Source organism: Rhipicephalus microplus, chromosome 8, assembly GCF_043290135.1.
Source record: "Rhipicephalus microplus isolate Deutch F79 chromosome 8, USDA_Rmic, whole genome shotgun sequence".
NCBI lineage: Eukaryota > Metazoa > Arthropoda > Arachnida > Ixodida > Ixodidae > Rhipicephalus > Rhipicephalus microplus.
Window position 1 is genome coordinate 58278807 of NC_134707.1, and position 16386 is coordinate 58295192.

General features: G+C 45.5%; 1 protein-coding gene across 2 annotated transcripts; it reads left to right on the forward strand.

Moving 5' to 3' along the window:
* Positions 1 to 1328: 1328 nt before the first annotated feature.
* LOC142769067 (uncharacterized) lies at positions 1329 to 16077 on the forward strand. 2 transcript variants are annotated; one of them, XM_075871920.1, is made up of 4 exons: positions 1329 to 1966; positions 8138 to 8173; positions 11394 to 11627; positions 13869 to 16077. In XM_075871920.1, exons 1-3 carry the CDS (start codon positions 1673 to 1675, stop codon positions 11601 to 11603), a joined length of 540 nt encoding a protein of 179 aa, XP_075728035.1. In that variant the 5' UTR covers positions 1329 to 1672; the 3' UTR covers positions 11604 to 11627; positions 13869 to 16077. The 2 variants fall into 2 exon arrangements, with proteins under 2 accessions (XP_075728035.1, XP_075728036.1); XM_075871921.1 differs by lacking the exon at positions 8138 to 8173 and having other exon boundaries at positions 1345 to 1966.
* The last annotated feature ends 309 nt before the right edge of the window (positions 16078 to 16386 follow it).

Here is a 16386-nt window from a genome sequence, read left to right on the forward strand (position 1 = left end):
AGTCCACCTGTCACAATTCTGACGGCGCGCTGCAAAGCACGTATTGGCACTGAAAACTAGTGTTTTCAATTCACTTCGTAGTATATCAGCTACGAAGCTTAGAAGATAGAGAATCAAGTGACTTGCCGTGAACTTGACACCAAAACAAAGTCCGTGCAGTTTTAAAATTTGATGCCGCAGTGTTCTCCGTGGTTTCAATGCATGTAAAGGTATTGGCAGCCGTTATTTTTATGACTTGCGCAATCAAGATTTAATTTTACAAGCAAGACATTTATTTTCTCGACAGCAAAAAAAAAAAACATGAAAATAAACACAACATATGCATTATGGTTGAAGAAAACTGCAAGTTATATGAAACTCAGCTAAAGCAAGTGAATGAGACAACTAAAGAGAACAGTAAATACACGATGATACAATGGGCATACATACACACATCACATTGAGATTTCATTGGCAAACATAGGTACAGTCACAAACCAGTTCATGAAACAATTGATTTCTATATATGTGAAGCGCAACCAGACAGTGACATCCCAGTTGTTAATGGGATATCTATAACAATGCGAACAATACATACCAGAAGGTATGTTTCAATTGGAGGGGAACTGTATCGAACTGTATAAACTGAGGCAATTCACAGATATCAAAAGTTGTGTCGGCGAAGGGTGATCAATCGAGCCAGACATTTGCTTCAGAATTCCAAAAAAAAAGATTTTAAATGCGTCTTGGCAGAGGCGAGATGTCAAGTATTTATAGCCCAATGTTTTCATGACATAGTGCCGGATGGAAAGGGCGCTGGTTAGAGTGACGTGGAGTCCTCCGGCACTTGATTCACTCAGGAACCCACCCTCCTTAGGTACAGCTTTTTTTCCAATTAAGTTGCTAAGAAGCCGTTGATAACATGCTTGTAGCTACGGACGATGAATATTTCGTCGAAATGAGTTTCGCACACAAAGAAGTTCTTTTCCAGTGGTTTGTCAGCGCGAGGAATCGTACGCTCTCAGGCCTTGCGCTGTTCATCGTCGGCTGGAGCAGAGAAGAGAGACGCTTTCTTCCCTTGTTTGCGGGCCGAAGCATATCCCGCAATGCATCCAGGTGCAAAGAAGTGTCTTTGCTGCTTACTCATCACTGTTGCATGGTCACATTGGCACGTATTGATCCCGAACAAGTCCAAATAGGGAAAGCGCAGACTTTGCAGCTTGCGAGCACACGAGCAAGCGACTAAAAGTGCCGCACTAACGGCTGACAAGCGCTCTCGACTGATCATGGTGGCGATTTGCGCGCCGCTCCACGGCCGAATGAAATATCAGCACGTCTCCTTTCAAGGCGCGGCCGGGATGGTGCTGGCACAGTGGCACCTTTCCTTCTAGCCACCATAGAGGCAGGCAGCAGGTGTTCTGTGGCAGGTGTTCTGTGGGCACATGTAAAGAGTGCGCAGCGCGCCCGCTCGAGCTAGAGGTACTGTATACGCGACCTTGAAAGCATTATACAGTAACTAACTCGAGCCACGAAGAGTAGGGCAGCACCGAAGCTGTTGTCATGCAGTAGTGATTTCTTTCCTGCTGTCCGTGACGGAGATAAGTGGTAGGTGTTGTGTGGATTAGTCGCGGAGCCTGGCCTGGCCACGGAACACCTGGCGCCGAGCTAGCCGTGTTTGCCTACAACGCTTGCCATGGGTAAACCGAGGAAGAAGCGCACGGCCGAAGAAGACGCCGCTTACCGCGAGGCTCGGCGTGCAGCGGATCGTGAGCGTTGTCGTCTACGACGATTAGATCCCGTTTACATGGCCAGTGAAAGAATCAAGAAGCGACAACGAAGATTGGACCCGGAGAAGCGACAACGAAGATTGGACCCGGAGTATGCAAAGCGAAGGCGCGAGGCAGAAGCGGCACGGAGGCGAAAACAGCGACAATTGGCCGGTCTAAAGGCCCGCCCTGCTGCCGGCGTTCCACATCCAAGGTTGCACGTGAGTTAAAGGAAGAACTTTTTAGATGGTGGTGGTTAGAAGGGCAACCGGTAGGGAGCACTGCGCAGCGCCTATTTAGATTCCCAGCAGCTTTAGGTGGGGCGATAGTTATAGCGCGAGAACAAAATGACACAGAGTCAAGAAAGACAGGAAAGACACTTGTCTCTGTGTCGTCGTTTTGTTCTCGCGCTATAACTATCGTCATGCCATACCAACTAGCCCAAGCTGCCGCACTTTTAGGTGGGGGCTTTGTCCATCCCTCCCGTGGGGTCCCCTCCCCTCTGCGCATGACAGGTGGTGAGACAGCTGCACACTCCGCTGGGGAGGGTAGTTCGGCGGTGTATAACGGTGTAAGAGCCCGCGCACCTCCCCTGCGCAACGCCGCGATGAATGCCAGCGCGCCGCGGAGAAGGCTCGGGCTGCGAAACGGGAGCGGCGGCGTGCCGATCCCGAACTTCGGGCTCGCGAAGCTGAAAGGAAACGGCGGCTAGCGGACCCCATTCTCCGAGCTCGGGAAGCCGAATTGAAGCGTCAACGTCGAGTAGCAGATCTCGTAGCGGCAACGCGAAGCCGAAGCGAAACGTAAACAACGAGCAGCGAATCTCGAAGCGGCGCGGCAATGCGAGTCGGCGGCGAAGGCAGCGCAGTTCAAGCGCGAGTTCCTGGATAGGAGCTTCGGGCACATCTGCAAGGTATGCGACCCACTGTGGTTGTACTACAACCTGACCAAGGCCGCAGTAGCATCAACGACAAACAGCACCGTCACGTCGTCATCGGTGTGCTCCATGCTCCAAGAAGATCGAGTTAGGGCAGAGTGCAGCAACTACTGTGATATCCGCACCGTTGTTTATCAGCAAAGTTGTCCTCCATGCCAAATAGACCTTTTCATGCTAGCCACCCTATCCATGCTGCACAGCTGGTGTGACGTCGGCATAGTTGTCGCTTAGCAACCATGACTACTTCATAGCTCCAGATGTTCTCTGTAGGAACGCGCCAGCGCTTGCTCAGCCGTGTTCGGGCAACACCATTAGGGTACGGTTCAGACATTCGGAAGCAACGGGTCGGCTGTGCAAAGTTCGCACAGCCGAAGAGGAGGCCGTTTGCCTCGAAGCTAGGCGTGCTGCGGCCCGAGAATGTAACCGAACAGCAATCAGATCCCGACTATGCTCGACGGGAACGCGAAGCGAGCGCGGCGACGAAGCGGGCCAAGCGAAGTGTGCCAGGTGAGAGTCGAGCCGAGCACAATTATGTGACGAAAGGCCCGCCCTTCTACCCTGAGGGGCCACATCCAGGTGTGCTCGCAATTCTGGCTTTGGGGTTTGACCTAGGTCTGTTGCAGGCAGAGGAGGATTTTATGTTGGGGGGGGGGGGGGCAGCGGCCTAAAGTAACTCCGGAGGGGGTTGGGGTCCTAACATTTTTGTTTTTAGTAGCAGGAAGAAGCCGTCAAGCATAAATAGGAGTTATGTGTACTCAAAATGGTCCCACTCATTTATTCTAATTGGTGGTAAGAGGTGGACAAGCACTCTTAAAGGGGGGGGGGGGGGGAGACTGGTGCTCACACAGGTTTTGGGGGTGGGGGGAGCAATCACCCTTCCTCAGGATCCGTACTCATGACAGGCTGTAGTTTTACAGCAAAGGCTGTTGAGATCAGAACACCGGTAACGTGCGGCGCCGTAGTTCTCTGCCGCTAGTGTCCATAACCAGTTTCGCAAGAAGAAAAAAAAAACTAGATAAAAGACAGGAAAGGACACAATAGGATTCGAACCCGGGTACGCTGCATGCCAGCCCAGTATACTACGACTGAGCCACGCCAGTGCTTAGAACTCATTTCTAAACTGGCCTTAGGTAGGCTTGATGTCGGGAAGTAATCACACTAATATGAGTAATTAAGTGTTTTAAAACATTAAAAAACAACCAGGCACTGCTCCATGCAAACTGGGTAACGAGCGACTTCCAACCCATTAGAAAACTTGTTCTTAATCACCTATTAACTGTGGTGCATACCCCCTTCAGGCATAATTTTTTGTTGTCGTCAGCCACTGAATTAAAAAATTACACAAGATTTCTAGCAAGTGAGTAGCAGATACTACAATTCTTCGAAGAACGACGAAAGATGGCATAGAGAATGCTGGCCATCTACACAAACATGATTATGGCCTAGTGGGTACCCAGCAAGCGTACTCGCAGCAGTTACCCAAAGAGTGTTTAGAAAAGGCTCTGAAAAGCCACTCTTCCAGCTTTCGCTGCAACTCGGCTGCTCGTTCAGTGCAGACCTGGCAATTTTTCAAATGAACTGACAACTGTCCAAAACATGAAACGAGATGACTGCACGAATGGAAAGATTGTCCCTCATAGTGACTCAGAGCAACCTTGTTTTTCTCGTGAGAAGTGGAGTTAGATAGTTATTTATTCATTGAAAATTGGGAGAAATGGCCTGTGGCGTCACCTGGAGTCGTAAACTATTATTTGATGTACCCTGTCACGAGATCGTAGACTAGTATACATGCTCAATATTTTATTGCTGGTATTGAAAGATTGTTTGCTTTTTCAGAGTAAAAGATATTACTTCATAAAAATGTACATATAAGCCTGCGTTAGTAGTACGTGTTGAAGTGGCGTTGCCCTTGCATGACGTAATCATCCCATGCTCGTCAGCGCTTCTTGAGCAACATTTCTGCGTGCTCATGAAACCATGCATGCAGTATACAGGTCACTAAGATTTTGGGGTGACGTGGTTCTTATACCTACATTTTGTCTCAGAAATAACGTGTGCCTCTGCTCGGCACAGCCGCGCTATGTGCAGTGACATATTTGGCGACTTGGCTTGGCTCCTGTGTTGAGAGAGTAATGATGACTGGGACAAGCCATCCACGACACAGGCACGTGCAATGCAGTACAAATACAGGGAAGTTGTATAAAGCCACATGATCTCATTGTAACGGCTTGTTATTTTAAGAAAATAGTTGTAAAGTTCAGAAAAATCGTGGCTAAGTGTAGTTATGGGAACTGCTGCGAAAGCACAACGACAGCATGCACAAGTCACGAGAAGGGCTACCGCCATCACTATGAATGCTCACTGGACAAAAAGCAAAATCAGTATTCAGAGCCTTTCAGATCGAAAAATGCTGCTTATAAACAACTACATGCTTTTGGGATTAACTGCTGCTACAACGAACACTACGAAAGGCAAGCCGGGAAACACTGTGTTGAAAAAAATGCATAGTCCGTCCCTTTAACTGTAATCTATCACGCTAAGCTTGGTTTGATACAATGCAAAACACATGAAATGCTGGCAAGTGCTGTGGGTCGTTGACCAGCTTTGCCGTTTTTTAAGCTTCAGACGGCTAGAGCGAACTTTTTAAATGCGGAGGATTTCTTAGTCTTACGATGTTGCACTTTGGCGTCTGCGTTGTCTGCACCCCCACTGCGCATGGTCGGCTCGTCTCGTCTTCCTCGAATGCGGGCGGTGTGTATATAGGCCGCAGAGCGGGCATTCCGGGATTCAGTGAAGGGCGTCTTTACTTGTCTGTCGATTGACTTAACGCTTTTCTTGACTCGAGTAGACGCAACATTCATGCCATATCCCCTCCACTTAGCGACAGATTTACTCAAGTCGTCCCCCCCCCCCCCGGAGAAAGATGAAGGCGCCAATTTTTTCGTTATTTCGCAGCCTTGCATTTTGAAGTACACGAGTACATAAAAAAGTGTAAGGTACTTTGTGGTACTTTCATCCTTTGACCCCTCTTTCTGCCGCATAGCCTCCTTGAGAACCTCATTGTGGCTGCGGTTTTTACAAAATTAAATGCTCGCACCGCTGCACAAGGTTTCATGCCGGAAAATCCGAGGTGAGGAGAGAAAGTCCTTAAGATGGAAAGCTTTCGTCCATGGCCAGCGCAGACGACCCGAAAGCGCAGCCTTCCAATTCGAAAGTTGTGGATTTGTACCCACTATAAGTCATTTTAATCTGTCATAATTGTTACCAGACAGATAAAAGCAAGAAATGTTCCCTGTGGTGTCCCACTGCTGAGGTCACAGAATCAAACCTCAGTGGAAATTTTTTATGAAGGCGAGAATGTCATGGGCCCATGCACTCGGGTTTAAATGCATGATTTATGTCCCTAGGTGGTCAAAATTTGTCAAGCCCTTCACTGTGACATCTCTCGTGGTCATATTATTTTGGGACATTGAACTCCAACGAAGTTATCTCTCTTGGATTTATTTTGGTGTCTAGCGTTTTTTGTCTAGTATCCAGTATTTTCTCGGTTGCCGTATAGACGCTCATTCTCACTTACATTTAAAGTGAAGTGTTCAGGCATACTAATTCCCAGTTCAATGTAGTGAAATCGGCTTTTGCAGTTAATGACATTGTTGGATGCCTTATATCACATTCTGCTTTTCCTGCCACTAGGTTGCATCATCGACTTGACCAACAGAAGTCGCTCAATATAACCGTTCTTTGCAGCGCAACTAGTACACATCGTGTGAGAAAACCGTGTCCAAATCAACAGAGGCTAATATAGTCCCCAAGATACACCACGTATCGACGCAAATTGAACACAAGGTTTCTACAACGCCTGCCCACCAGCGAATGTGCCACAGCCAATCAAAGGTGCACCTTTATGCATATTAGTACTATTACCGTCATTAAAAGTTACATCAGGATTTTAGGATTGCATACTGCAATGACAGATTCCTCGTCATTTTCACGGCGAGATTCCTGTTGGTACAGATGTGTGAATGTTTCGTACATGTGGCACTTGCAATGTTCGAATGCCACAAAACTTGATAACTGGTATTTGAATTGGCACAAGGGCTATCTACTTGTTGTCAATCTTGCAGAATTTGATGCATAAACTGACAAGCTGGTGATAATCTTCTGAAAAGACTGAAGTAGCATGGGACAAACAAAAAAAGGGGACAAAAAAGCACAACTTGTAGCTTGTGGTCACCTTTTTTGTCTCCTGTTTATCCTTTTTTTGTATGTGTCCTGTCCTGCTGCACATTGTTTTCAGGATATGCTGCCATAACAACTTGCCCGACTTTCAACGTAATGACAAGGTAGAATCCGTTATCACATTCCCTCATCCATTGCACTGTTGAAAAACTTGGACATTTGAAGGGTTACTCGCCAGGTCCCCTAGTTGGGCCGTGGCAGTTGTTGGTGTCTGATGAAGAGCATTATGCCACAAAAAATGTTTCAATCAATTCATTACGAGCTGCAAAAAGTGGCATTTTGAAGCGGTGCAAAAAGATGATGCGAGGAGACGAGCTCTAATCCCATGCTGCTTGCCCCACGTTGCCTTTGCAAGCTAAATCTCTTCTCTATCGTCTCTGGCATCCGAGCAAACGGTCACACGTGCACGATGTCCCCGAGCAAGCCCCTCCACCGAGAAGATGTGGGCAGCATTGTTTTCTTGACCACCATTACTTTGTGGTCTAGTACCTGTTTCTGCAGGATGGATTTAGAGATGCTGGTATAGACACGCCAGAATAGATTAGCATATTGAGTGCTCGAATGTGCAGGACTATTTAGTTTTCAGGGCTGGCGTCTGCTCGATGCATTAACAGTGGGGACACGAACGCACTCAAAATGCAGGTACATTAGCCCCGCATCTCGTTGCAATTCACGAGAAAAAAATGAAAAAGACGCACACATTCCCTGTGTGTGTGTCTCATTATTTATCTCAAGTTTTATTCATATATTCAGGCAATAAATTACATAAACTACACATTTTTGAAATAAATTTTGCTGTCTCACGTGCTACTGTTGGGGACATCAGATCAGTCCTCTATGCAGAGGACTGACATCACAGCATACCATTTACACTGGGCAATTCTGTACTCCACGTCATTCCCTTATTCTCAGGGTGGACGTGCATGAAAGGAAGGGCAAGCAGCGTTCATCTTGAAATTTAAACCAGTTTCCCGGCACGTAGTGTTGCACAATTTGGCAGAACTGATCGTGAACGGCCCATGTATGCATTGCGCTCGTCAGCTCAAAATTGTCAAACTTGAGGAGTGGTCCTTCAAAGGAGCGCTAACACAAAAATATATCACCTTGCTTTTTTTTTGAAGTAGGTATATTAATACCGACTTATCACTGCTGGAAACTGTTTGTGTGAGTGCACGATGCTCGTTTGTTTAGCACCCACTCTCTGTTTTCATTTCAGAGTGCCAACCTCAGCAGAAGCAGTTTCCAGAGAGAGGTAAGCACAGCTGGCCACGGTGACCACTCAAAACTGTGATGCACATGCTGCGCATGAGAGCAGGTACGCAGTTCTCACATCACAGCACTGCCAGCATACACGAAGTTGCAGGGACAAACGAGGAAATTGCAGTTAGAAGAAGTGCAAGGCACGTGCCAGCAACCAGCAAACTCGAACTTGTGGCGTAGGTTTGTTTACATTGCCAGCAAATAGTGCTGTACAATTTATAAAGTTTTTGTACATTATTTGCTGTATTATGTACTTTTTCATTTATGGTTGCCGAAAACAACCTTTTTTTTGTAAAGGTCGGCTGTATAACCAATATTAAGAAATATTTGAATTGTTGCCCCCATTTTGTTTGAGTTTTCTATCTGCTTAGAGAATGTTTATTTATTGTCGGTTTTGCCTTACTTACATTGTTTTATGTATTTTGTTGTTTACTGCTATAAAAAATGCAATGCATAGTACTCAAACTGTCTCCGTGGCAATAATGCCTTCGAGGCAGCTTAAAGTAGGGCTGACACAAATTTTAAATATTTTGGGACTGTTGCTCTGTATAAGAATGCGGATTTGAGAACTCTGAAAGAATGCGGTGCATGGGAATATGCCATGTTTATTTTTAATACCGTCACTTTAAAAAGACACTTTTGGTTTTAATATCGTGGAGGTGACTTCGCGACGTGTCATGGAGCAATTCGCAACATAATAGTGACAAATCTGCCGTCTGCTTGTGGTACACGTTGTAGAAGGTTTCGAGGCTGCTCGGCCCTGACATCCCAGGAAAGACGCGGAGCCAGACCAGGAACCTTCTTTATCGACCAGAACCCAGGCCACACCTGCCCGCTGCCAGCTGCTACCGTGTGCCATGACCACACCCGCGATCATCGTCCTTCTCTTCCTTTTGTCATTGGCAGGCTCGCGGCCGCCGCTCGCATACTGTGCCCTACCCTTCGGCAAAAGCGGAGAGAGAGAGACGTGATGCAGTAGCTGCTAGCCTTGGCCATGACGGACCGCACACAACGCGCAAGACCACATACCGGCGCAGTCAGTCCACAATTCCATGTGTGACCTCAGGAGCTGCCAGCCTCTCATGCTGTCCTTGTAGGTCCCACCGCCTTTACGGCTGGCCTGCTGCTTGGTGCGTGAGGTGGAAGCGCCAGAGTGTACACACTTGTCAACGTGCTTTGGACCTTTGGCTCCAGCACTATTCCTGTCTGGTTTTAGCTTTCCTTGCCTGACGAATTCTTCGACCTTCACTTGATGCTCCTTACTCATGAAGTGCCTCGAGCTCGTCGCCGTGAATGAGCGCTGACATTTTGCAGATGCCATTTTCCGTGGTCGCAGCGTTGCATTCGTTTTCAGTGCCATCAGCCTGGGCACCGTCTTTCGCGCTGCAGTTCTGGGTTCAATGTTCAACGCGGACGCTACCCTGTTCGCTCAACGCACAGAGGAGGCCCGTCAACTCGCCCGACGCCGTATTCAGGCTCACCAAACTGCGGACGCACACCGCTACAACCTTCCAACCAGGCGATGAAGTTTGGGTGTGGACTCCCATCCGATAGCGTGGTCACTCTAAAAAGTTGCTGCGGCGCTACTTCGGCCCGTACAAAGTTCTAAGCCGACTCTATGATGTTACATACGAAGTTCTCCCTGAGAGCACCTCAAGACGTTCCCGTCGGTTTCCACAAAGTGATGTGGTGCATGTGTCTGTCAAGGCTCAAGCCATATTTTTCGCGTCTTCTATCGAACGTGGACTGACTTACCATGCAATGACCATTTTTTTGTCACTTGTTTCTTTTTGATTGTCTTGTGTCCTAACTCCTTTCTTTATTGAGTACTATGACACCAGCCCATTTTTTTTCCTTACGACGCACTTGTTGGATTCCATGGTAGCATCTTTTTTTTTTTCATTTTTTTCCTCAACCCTCATTACCAGCATCAAGACGATGTTTTTCGAGGAGAGGGAATAATGCCACAGGTAATGGGTATGAGCCATCAACTGTAGCGTGAAATATCTTGGAAGTGAAGAAAAGAAGAGGCCTTTCCTTCCTGGTCTGGGGGGCGAGAAAGACGTCGATTCATTGCTGTCTGTTATTTTGTTCGTGGCAATATGAAATTGCGTCGACGTAATAGACATTTGTTTATTGCTTTCTCGATACTTTTGATTATTCGGCATTCTGTCAGTTCGGAAATTTTTTTCCAGTACCATGAAATCCAAATGAACGAGCTTTTACTGTACTGCTACAACTTATTGTAATGAAGTTACGAGGCTTGGCTTCAGTCATTTGATTAATCTACGATAGGTTCGTAAAGCAGTGCATGGCATAATTGAAGCAGGGCCTAAACCCTTGAGGTGCGCGCTGTAGTGGACTACATGAAAATGTGTCGAACTCGTGCAACATAAATTCAAGGCACCCGGTATTAGATCCCAAGAAAGAAAATGAGATGAGAAAATGAATGAGTTTGAGTAACTATGTGCAATTAGCATGCAATCAATATCATATTTATTCTGCACTCTGTCAGGTTTAATTGTTACATAAAAGAATTAAATTTTATAGACTTTTTGGTTCTTTACACATAAGGGACTGAAAAGTCTTCAAAATTTCTGTTTATTTTACTTTGCTCAGTGAATTTTGTTTTAGTCCACTACATAGGTCGACAAAAATTGTGGAGCTCACTCAAACTCGCTCATGAAATATATTTTTCACTTGGGACTCACTCAGAAAAATTTTCCTGAGCCGGACTCACTCAAACTCGCCACTCGCTAAAATTTTCTGTACCAAAAAGTCTTAAAAAATTTTTGTGCATTTTACCTTGGTCAGTGTTTTTGTTTTCTTCCGCTGTTCGTCCCCGACCATACGAGATTCCGTCAAACTCTTGACTATACTCTATATGTTTTGTTACGATACTTCGCTGTATTGGGATTCACCCATTGCGTTCGTTGCTCTAGCAGTTGTGGTGCGCAACTGTTGATGCAAAGGTCGTGGAATCGAATCGCAACCTCGGTGGGCACATTTTCCGTAGAGGCTAAAATGTCCGAGGTCACTGTATTTAGTGGCATTAGGTAGACGAAATTTTCGAAGCCCTTCGCTATGGTGTCCTTCATAATCATATCGTGGTTTCGGGACGTTATGCCCCAACACTTGCTATCCTTCATCGAATTGCAAGTCAAATGTGTCCCCACATTGTTGTGACGCCTTATCTCTCTTTCTGTCTTTAGGTTACAAAGCAGCATCCTCTGTATTGTAGAGGACCAAGAATAGCGACTCCAGGACCTGTGAAAGTCGTGGAAGGTGCCAGTGCATATGCAAAAGAGGCTGCTGACAAAACCACATGGTGTGCAGGCATCTATCAGACCAACATGTACTCTCCAATGGTCTCCTGTTGGATGCAATCCCATGATCTCGAAGACAGCGACAATGTTTCTTGATCGTCGGAACCGCTGTCCCAAAGTGTAAGTGCGCCACTTTGCATCTTCAAATCAGCAGCATCTGAAAGTGCCTTGAAGTTCCAACACCTGAAAAGCCCCCATTGGTGATGTTGGGCCTCCTCTATAGTGGAATGAAAACTAATCTCTGGCTTAGTGCTGTATGTGTGGTGTTGCGGAGCCAAACAATACCTCCTCTTGAAAATTGAAATGTTTTCAAGACCTATGGAGCGCAGAATGATGACATAAAACCAGCAGCCCCATGCACTTCCACACACACTGCGAGCAATATACAGTAGACTCGCAATAATTCTAACTCTGATAATTCATACTTTTGGTTCATTCTAACAAAACAAAATTTTTTTGTTGCCCTCTATTCTTTCAATGTATTTAAAAGCCTCTTAATTCAAACCTAATCATTTGGTTAATTCATACTTTTTGCACTTCCCTATCAGAAAATATCTGCTGCTTTCCCACTAATATTTAAAAGTTTGCGTGTTTATATTCCCAACAGTCTAAATAAGAGAAATAAGCACCTCAGGGCTTCAAGGAGCAACGCTTTGCTTGTAAACAAATGTTTGAAGCGAAGCACATGCATGGTCATAGGCGTACCAGCCGAGGGGGGGGGTGAGCCTGCCCACATTTGGTAGTGGTCACTCTTGCTGCACGCTGGGAAAACCAAGCAAGGCGAAATTTTTCGCCACAACAGTAATCACTCAATTTGTTCTTACGGGAGAATGAAAATGTTACGAGGTAATGTTACAACATAGTGAAATTTTGCCAACAATTACTCTGTGACGATTTTTCTCTGTGACGATTTTCCTATGCGATGCCTTTGCATCTTGTGCTGTAGTATTGCAGAGCAGGCAAGCGCTGAACATCGGCCCTATATTATTACATCACTTCATCTTTTTATTCTGCTGTGACTTGATGAATTAACAAGAATCGACTGTATCTGCACTAACACGGCGACTTCGCTGCCACCTCTGGGTCGATTTCATGGCTAATAGTTATTCAGTTTATCTGTGTCTTCGTGGTAAGGCGTAATGGTATTTCAAATGTGCTGTTATTGTTACAGTCAGTGGTGAAGCTAAAGTTGTTTCATAAAGCTGGGATTGTCACGCGGGTTGAAGAACGCCTCTTGCGTGCACTATTTAGTTAGTGTGTCATTATGCGGGATACATGCACAAATTCTACGATAACTGTGCATATCCAAGGTTAGTCTTCAGCAGAAAGTACTACGCTTGCTGAATTGAAGTGTTTGCTGGGATTCGCAAAATTGTTTTTGAATTTCACTGCAGATGTCGCAGCAATTTCTTTCTCTCAGTGCCATGAAATGCCCCTTCAGATTGGTCGTTCCACCCACAGTGGTTATGGGGCCCGGCTGCTGACCCGAAAATTGCAGGTTCAATCATGGCTGCAAACAGTTGCATTTTCAATGGAGGCTAGCTGGAGGCCCGTTTACTTGGATCTAGTCGCACATTCGAGAACCGCAGGTGCTCGAAGTATCTGGAGCACTCCACTATGGCGTGCCTCCTAATTGTATTATGGTTTAGCTAGTCAAACTCCATAAATTATTATTAATTACTCTCTCTCGGACTGTGTACGCTCTTGTACCAGTCTGCCAGCTTTGAGAGCACCTTTGCATCTGAAAACTTTGACAACAGTTCAGAAATGACACAGACAAAAAGAAGTATTACAGCAGCACTGAACTTCTGAAATAAATGATAATAAAAATACAAGCACACTTAAATACTGATGACCTGTCGCAAAAGTGGCCACTTTACATGTGAGGTCAGAAGGCACCATTTTTATTCCTAGAAACGAATACCAGGCATGGAAAATTCCAATCACTTTCATGTTAGCAGCCACAAAGAAGGTTGCTGTGGTCCCGAACCTCATTATCATGCCAGGCTATGGAGGGAGAGCTGATGCACTGATCACTTCGTTTCTCACCATATCAATCTTTTTTTTTTTGTGGCTGTTCACGTGGAAGGGATGAGAATTTTCATGTTTTTTAGTTTATCAGATTCAGAATGGTGCCTCCAGATGATGTGCGCTAAGTCCTCACATGCATTAGCCTGTTGTCAGCTATTAAGTCTGCTTCAATGTAAATATATTTAGCTGCTAGTGAAGAACTCTTTTCTTGCCTGTGTCGTTTATACACTGCCTTCAAGATATTAAAGAACTATCACGAACTTGCTCAGCTATCAATTCTTCTACAACACCTTTGCAGCGTAGCTCATTCAGACTTCTGGCTTCTTTCAGCAATGCCTCTAGTCTTGGAATATCCAACGAGGACCAGCAGTCGAATGGAGGAATATTGAAATGGTGATGGCATCACAGATGGTGATGATGGGTGCAGACTGACAGCAAGCTCACCTTTAATGAAGAAGGAGAGAGAAGGCCCTGCCACAGCCAATCGAGAGCCTGCACTTGTCATCGTCAGTGACAGCGCACTTCGCTCATGGAGGTTTCAAGATTTGGAGGCTTTGAACTTAGGACAGTGCTGTGACCTTTCCAATGCAACCTGTGCCTATGGACTATTGTATATTGAAATAGTCTCCTCGCGTTTTACATTGACACAGCCTAAGGAAAATTGCCGATTCTTCGAGCACACACTTGCTTGCTGTGGTCCTTTTCAGCAAATAATTAGCAAATAAATGAGTCGGAAGCTCGCATCTATCGGTAGATTGCATGGTGTGTCAGATTTCTTGCTCTATTTTCGATAAAATTAATTTTGCCATTCTTTCAACCCGCAATCCTGCCTTGCAATCCTTTCATCCCTCTTGACTAGCCTCAGCTGGTCTCCGAGTGCAGGACTAGACTGCATTGCCTTTCAAATAAATCTGCTGATATCCTCTACCTGCCTTTCGGTTCGAGCTGTGCATTCCAATGTACTGTGGTGCGGTGTGCTCTCACTTCGCCGGCATATGTATTGGTATTCTGTGGGTTAATACGTATGTAATCTGCGGATGGTTGTGTGTCTTTGTGGTGCCAACGCTGCAGAATCCACGGCCGAAAGGTACTTGTGCGGTACTGGGTGGAGCCTCAGCTATTCTCAGTAATATTGCAGGATTGCCTTGTAACTGTGATCGGTGGTGGTTAGGTTCTCCACGGTGTTGGACTGAAGCGTGCTGAACTTTAGCATTGAGAAGCCGAAGCTAAATCGCATTCATTGCTTTGCCCCTTTGACGAAACTGACTTTTTTTCTCGAGTACTAACCACCTACGATATATTTTAGCAGTCCATTGTACAATTTTATGTGCGGTACTTCTTGTAGGAAGTTTTATTATGCAGAAGCGATACACTCAAACCCCGATATAACAATCCAGGATATAACAAAATATAGGTTATAAGAAAGTAGATGAAAAATAGTCTTGCCATAGATATAGTGTTAGGAATAAACCTGCATAACGAATGTTTAGATATAACAAATTTATTTTTGTATAAGATGCAACTTTGTTATAATGAGGTCTGGGGTATGAGACAAGGGGGCATTAGATTTATGCGGCATGCATAAAACATGACGAGTTAAGCTATTAATTTATTCACTTTTCTCTTGTGGTTACAGGCACCGTCACATAATATAGCACAGCCTCATGTGATGCACCAGAATGCCTTTAAATTGCCTGCTGTGATAATGTGATTTCCTGATATTGAGGTTCTCCCCACCACAAACATAGGCTCCATAAAAGCCACCCATCACCACTTGGCCAATGCGGTGGGTGCACTGTGAGAAACGAGCCGTTTTAATGGTCAACTAAGGTCAACACATCCTTTGTTTTGTAAAATGGTGGCTAACTTCAGAGGAATATCTTCGAGCTTTCCAAACTGTATATTTAGAAATCACCCCATGCCCCATAGAAACGAGGTAAAAGGCAAGGGCAAAAGATTTTTGGCTCACACGCCTGTCATCTTTGTAGAGGAAGCATTGACTTAGATTTAGGTGCATATGTGAAAGGACCACATGTGGCAGAAATTTCTGTACCCTTTCATTACGACGTCCCTCATGATTATCTGGTTTTCGGACATCAAGCCCCAACAATCGTATTGTATATTTGACTTAATTGGTTGTGTCTGACAAGGTACATTGCAGTATTTTCAGTCACCCTGTAGATGCTGATGCCTCTTTACTTTCAATGGATAGGGTTCAGGCATACTTGTTTCCAGTTCAACTAGTGAAATAGGGCTTTAATGGTTCTTACGTTCTTGGATGCTTTATATCATGCTGCGATCAGGTTGCATTGCTGGCACAATCAACTGCAGTTCTTCAAGGGAACCGTTTTGTGCAGCGTGACCAGTCTACATTTTGTGAGAAGGGCATGTCCAAAGCAACAAACGCTAACATGACATCGATAGTTGGATGGAAATATGTCTGATCAAGAACAGACAAAGACAAAACAAGACATTTCGGCCCCTGTACGGAAAGCTTGTTCACAGCGAAGAAAAAATAAAACGAAAAGTTGGCCCCGTATCTGCATTTAACCTGCAAATGTCGTCGAAAGACGATACTCTTAAGTGTGGAGAGAGTGAAGAAAACATTTATTTTATGTCCTGCTCAAGAAAATCGGTGAATGGTATTCTGGAGTGCTGGGTTAGAGTGCCTCGAGCGTGCAGTGGAGGCGAACGAGCGCATCGAGTCACGTCACACGTGAAACATGAGTGCCATCTGGCAGTTTTTTTCAAAAACAAAGCGCGTAGCTCTGAGACGGGTGTGCGCGCTCGTCTCAGAGGTGATAAGGTGTAGAACACAAGGCGACGGGTAGGTGCCACCACCGTGTTG

What these genes read in the sequence shown, in the direction of transcription:
- LOC142769067 (XM_075871920.1), top strand. Translation starts at nt 1,673, where the DNA reads ATGGGTAAACCGAGGAAGAAGCGCACGGCCGAAGAAGACGCCGCTTAC. An exon ending in TTCCACATCCAAGGTTGCAC is followed by an intron (nt 1,967 to 8,137) that starts GTGAGTTAAAGG and finishes TTTTCATTTCAG; the next exon opens with AGTGCCAACCTCAGCAGAAG. An exon ending in GAAGCAGTTTCCAGAGAGAG is followed by an intron (nt 8,174 to 11,393) that starts GTAAGCACAGCT and finishes TTCTGTCTTTAG; the next exon opens with GTTACAAAGCAGCATCCTCT.